The sequence below is a fragment of the Salarias fasciatus genome, chromosome 19 (assembly GCF_902148845.1).
Source record: "Salarias fasciatus chromosome 19, fSalaFa1.1, whole genome shotgun sequence".
Taxonomy (NCBI): Eukaryota; Metazoa; Chordata; class Actinopteri; order Blenniiformes; family Blenniidae; genus Salarias; species Salarias fasciatus.
The window spans coordinates 21,588,784-21,592,726 of record NC_043763.1 but is presented as its reverse complement, the minus strand read 5'-3'; the positions used below and the strand labels follow the sequence as shown (position 1 = coordinate 21,592,726).

The window sequence follows — 3,943 nt, the reverse complement described above, 5'->3', positions numbered from 1 at the left end:
AACCTCTGGTGGCTGCATAGGGGAAACCCTTATTCATCACACAGCCGCTTCCCCTCCAGAACAGATGCTCATAACAGCATTACCCAGAATAAACCTTGTTTGAATGACCTCAGAGTCTGTCATTGGGGAAAGGAGTCTGTGAGAAGTCTGCTGCACACAGAGAGGAGACAACCTGGATGATCTTTATCTGCTTCATCTGAGCAGATACGGCTGCATTCCTGCAGTTTGAGATAAGACCGAGTGAGAAGAATAATTTAAATTCAGGGATGCAGTGGACGCACTATTCTCCCCTCTCACGTTACTGCTAATTATAATGAAATAAAGAGACAGAACCGCAAGATAAAACCACGAAATATAGCCTAACGGGTCTTTACATTTTAATTTTTTTAAAGAACATATTTCATATTAATTCAGCGTGACTGAAATGTCTCTTTTATCTGGTCCAGCTTGAGAAGAAACTGGTGATAAAATCATCCCCCGATGATCTGATAATGAAATCGAAGCTGCTCTTCCTGCTGGTGGACCCCCATGGGACCACTCGCTCTGCGTTCATCGACCAATCGGCTCGTCTGAGGGGAAAAATACGAGCGCCTGGCTCCGACTGCCGTGCGCGCATCGCGCAGGATTGCGCACGGAGAGAGAAGACGTAGCTGCGACACTGGCCAGGCGGAGACGCGACGGCACGGCCGAGGAGATGCAGTGAAAGGCAGGGGGGGAAAAAAAAAGACAAATACAGAGCAGCTCCCTGCTGACTGATAGCCGGGTGGCGGGGTTAGATTCATAGCAGGAGAGATATCAAGTCGACCATGAGCGCGGTGAAGGCTGCACACGACGGCAGGGCGGAGAGCGGCAGAGAGAGCCGCCCCGACGGCGGCGGGGGCTCCCCGAGGCTCCAGCAGTGCGCGCAGCCTCCCAGCAGCAGCAGCCGGACCAGGGACGGCAGATACCAGCAGCAGCTCCTCCAGCAGAGGCATCATGGTGGGTCCATGCTCAAACAGCCTTCCCACAACGAGCCGGCGGACGTCGTGAGGCGCGCGCTGGACTTTAAGAGCCAAGGCACGCAGTGCTACAAGGATAAGAAGTACCGGGAGGCGATCGGTAAGTACCACCGCGCCTTGCTGGAGATCAAGGGTCTGTGCAGGGTGCTGGGGGACCCGGACACCAGCTCCAAGTCCCCGTCGTCCCTGCTGCCGACCATCAGCAAGTCCAGCACGCTGACGGATGAGCAGAAGGGCGCGATGGAGAACGCGGAGCTGGAGTGTTACAACAGCCTGGCTGGTAAGAGATGCTCCTGTCTCATTATGCTTCACATACACGGGTCCTCCTGTCTGTTATCTTTTGGAGAAGGAAAGATTCTGGGAATACTCCAGAGCTCATGAATGATTCATTACCAGTATGAGTCATCTCAGGCTTGCCCCACAATCTGCCTCACTTTCTTTCAATTCCCACTTTATGAGAACCTCATATTTATTCACCCATCTGACAAAGGAATCATCGTTTCTCATCAAACCAAAAGAAACGACTCAGACTCAAACGCTGACTTCCTCTTTCCCTCTCTCTCATCCAAGCTTGCCTTTTGCAAATGGAGCTGGTGAACTATGAGCGCGTCAAGGAATACTGTCTGAAAGTGCTTCTCAAGGAGGGAAAGAACTTCAAAGCTCTGTACCGATCCGGGGTGGCATATTACCATCTAGGAGACTTCCAGAAGGCCCTGTACTACCTGAAGGAGTCGCACAAGCAGGAGCCATCAGGTCAGAGGTCATGCCGTCAAGCCTCACTGCAGTTTTTAATATCAACATCTGGATGAAGTGACTCTCTGTGCAACTAAAAGTCATAAAGCAAAATCAGTCTGAAGCATCATTGGATTGTAAAGCAGTTGGATGCCTCTTGTGGGTTCAACGTAGAAGGAAATGGTTTTTGCATTGTGATGTGTGTGATTATATTCCTGGACGGCTCACGGGGGAGCGGTGCAGCGAGCAGATACAGATTTTGGGAACTCATTAGGAGGTAATAACAGGTGCACAGGTAGACTGAAAATCAGCCAGTGACTAGAGGCGTGAAACACCGGGGAGCGGTGCAGGATGGGACGGGAACGCAGCCTGCCAGTGAACTGATGGTGGGAAAATAAAAAGAGCCGGTTACAGATAGGATGATTTAGCCACTAATGAACACAGTAAATAGACTCTTACATAAGACTCCTCTGCTGTAACATATGGGAGGAAATTAGCTGGACTGGATCTGGATCTCAACTGGAAATTATTCCACTGTGGGAAAATAATCTTATGTTAGAAACTCATGATAGCAAAACAAATGCAAATAATTCATACAATGTTTTTACTGTGCGCTGCAGTTATGTCACATAAAATTATCAAGAACATCCATCCCTGCAGGGTTATGCTTGTTTAAGCCTGTTTTTCACAGTTTAAAATGATACATCTAATTAAAAATTGCTGTAGAGGCCAAACTTATGAGTATTCTTTACATACATAATTTTGAAGCTTATCATGTTACAAAGAAACAAAACAGACAGATAGAAAATGATGTGCAAAAGAATTATTCAACCCAAGATTTGAAAAATATGTCATTTTCTAAGAGGGATTGCCAAATAACAATAAAATTATTTGATTGGGGACAGCTAGGGTGTTTTTTACACACCATGACCCTATTTTTTTCTCTAAAATGTTAAGATGCAACAATTTGTGTTCTTATGAAATTATTGCTGTACCTTGTGTTCTTTTATTTGGTTTCCTTTTCTAAGCAACCTCTGTAATAGTTTTTCTAAAAAATTCCCTCCCTCAGGTTACACTAGAAATCACATTCAGTACTGCATATGAAATATTAAATATCAACTTAAAGCACTGTTGTTGTCCCTGTGGGATTCACCAGTCATTTCTGAAAAGACATCCGGAGTAAAAAAAAAAAAGTATTCAACTACAGAGTAAAGCTGCCACTAACTTCATGAAAACACACTTTTTATTGCTAAACTTGTTGTAGGTGTCATTAAGATGACTTAAAATAATTTAAAAACCAACAGAGAGACCATATCTATAGACGATAAGTAGCCTGAGAATCGTGGATCCTCACAGCAGTTCAGGCTCGTCCTCCCACACGGCTGATGTTGAAAATGTTTTTGTGCCCATATATTTATGTGTGTTGTATTGTAAATTCATACTATAACTATAATCAGTACAATAATAAACAAAGTTTCATTATTCATCAGAAAGTAGGAAGAAGAAACAAATGATCCCCCCCCCGCCCAACGGATTTACGACCGGTCTTCCATTAGTTCTGTAGAGAAGCAGATTTGTTCTGGTTCTGGTAAACTGGTAAACTCTTTGTAATTCCTGCTGAATGGTGAGATGAACTGGAAGATTTATCGATGCGCCACTTCCTGTCTGAGAGGAACTAAATCAGTGCTTTCCTGTCTTTGTTTTCCAGACACCAACGTGATCCGTTACATCCAGCTGACAGAGATGAAGATTCGCCGGAACGCCCAAAGGGAAAAGAAAGAAGCCACATAAAGCTCTGTCCGTGTGGCAACTCGCCGCCCCCCCACCCTCCCGCCATAACCCCCCCACCCCCCTCGCTGTGTGCCGCCCGGACCCTCCCTCCGCGCTTCCAGTCGGACGTCTGGGCGTCGACAGATGTCTGTTTGCTTCGCACAGCATCTGGTCGCCAGTTTTGTGATTGAACTTCACTATCGTGTGCTTGAAGTGATTTTATTTGTTGGAAATCAAACCCCAGAAATGGCGTCGTTGTCCCCCCCCCCCCCCCCCACCCCACCCCAAACTGCCGTCGTGAGTCTGTTTGAGCCGTTCCAAACCGATGCACTGCCAGTCCAAACATTGCACATACAGGCCAACACTTGTGATCAGAGACAGGAGCAGCAAGGTCCTCAGAGTGAGTCCAGCATGTCTGCAGGCTGCAGAGTGTGACTGTAAAT

At 46.6% G+C, this 3,943-nt stretch overlaps 1 protein-coding gene across 1 annotated transcript; it reads left to right on the top strand.

Moving 5' to 3' along the window:
• Nucleotides 1-791: 791 nt before the first annotated feature.
• On the top strand, nucleotides 792-3,739 carry ttc9 (tetratricopeptide repeat domain 9). Its single transcript, XM_030116174.1, has 3 exons — nucleotides 792-1,278; nucleotides 1,569-1,751; nucleotides 3,439-3,739. The coding sequence occupies exons 1-3, from the start codon at nucleotides 807-809 to the stop codon at nucleotides 3,519-3,521; spliced, it is 738 nt and encodes a 245-aa protein (XP_029972034.1). The 5' UTR covers nucleotides 792-806; the 3' UTR covers nucleotides 3,522-3,739.
• The last annotated feature ends 204 nt before the right edge of the window (nucleotides 3,740-3,943 follow it).

What these genes read in the sequence shown, in the direction of transcription:
- ttc9 (XM_030116174.1), top strand. Translation starts at nt 807, where the DNA reads ATGAGCGCGGTGAAGGCTGCACACGACGGCAGGGCGGAGAGCGGCAGA. An exon ending in GTGTTACAACAGCCTGGCTG is followed by an intron (nt 1,279 to 1,568) that starts GTAAGAGATGCT and finishes CTCTCATCCAAG; the next exon opens with CTTGCCTTTTGCAAATGGAG. An exon ending in GCACAAGCAGGAGCCATCAG is followed by an intron (nt 1,752 to 3,438) that starts GTCAGAGGTCAT and finishes TTTGTTTTCCAG; the next exon opens with ACACCAACGTGATCCGTTAC.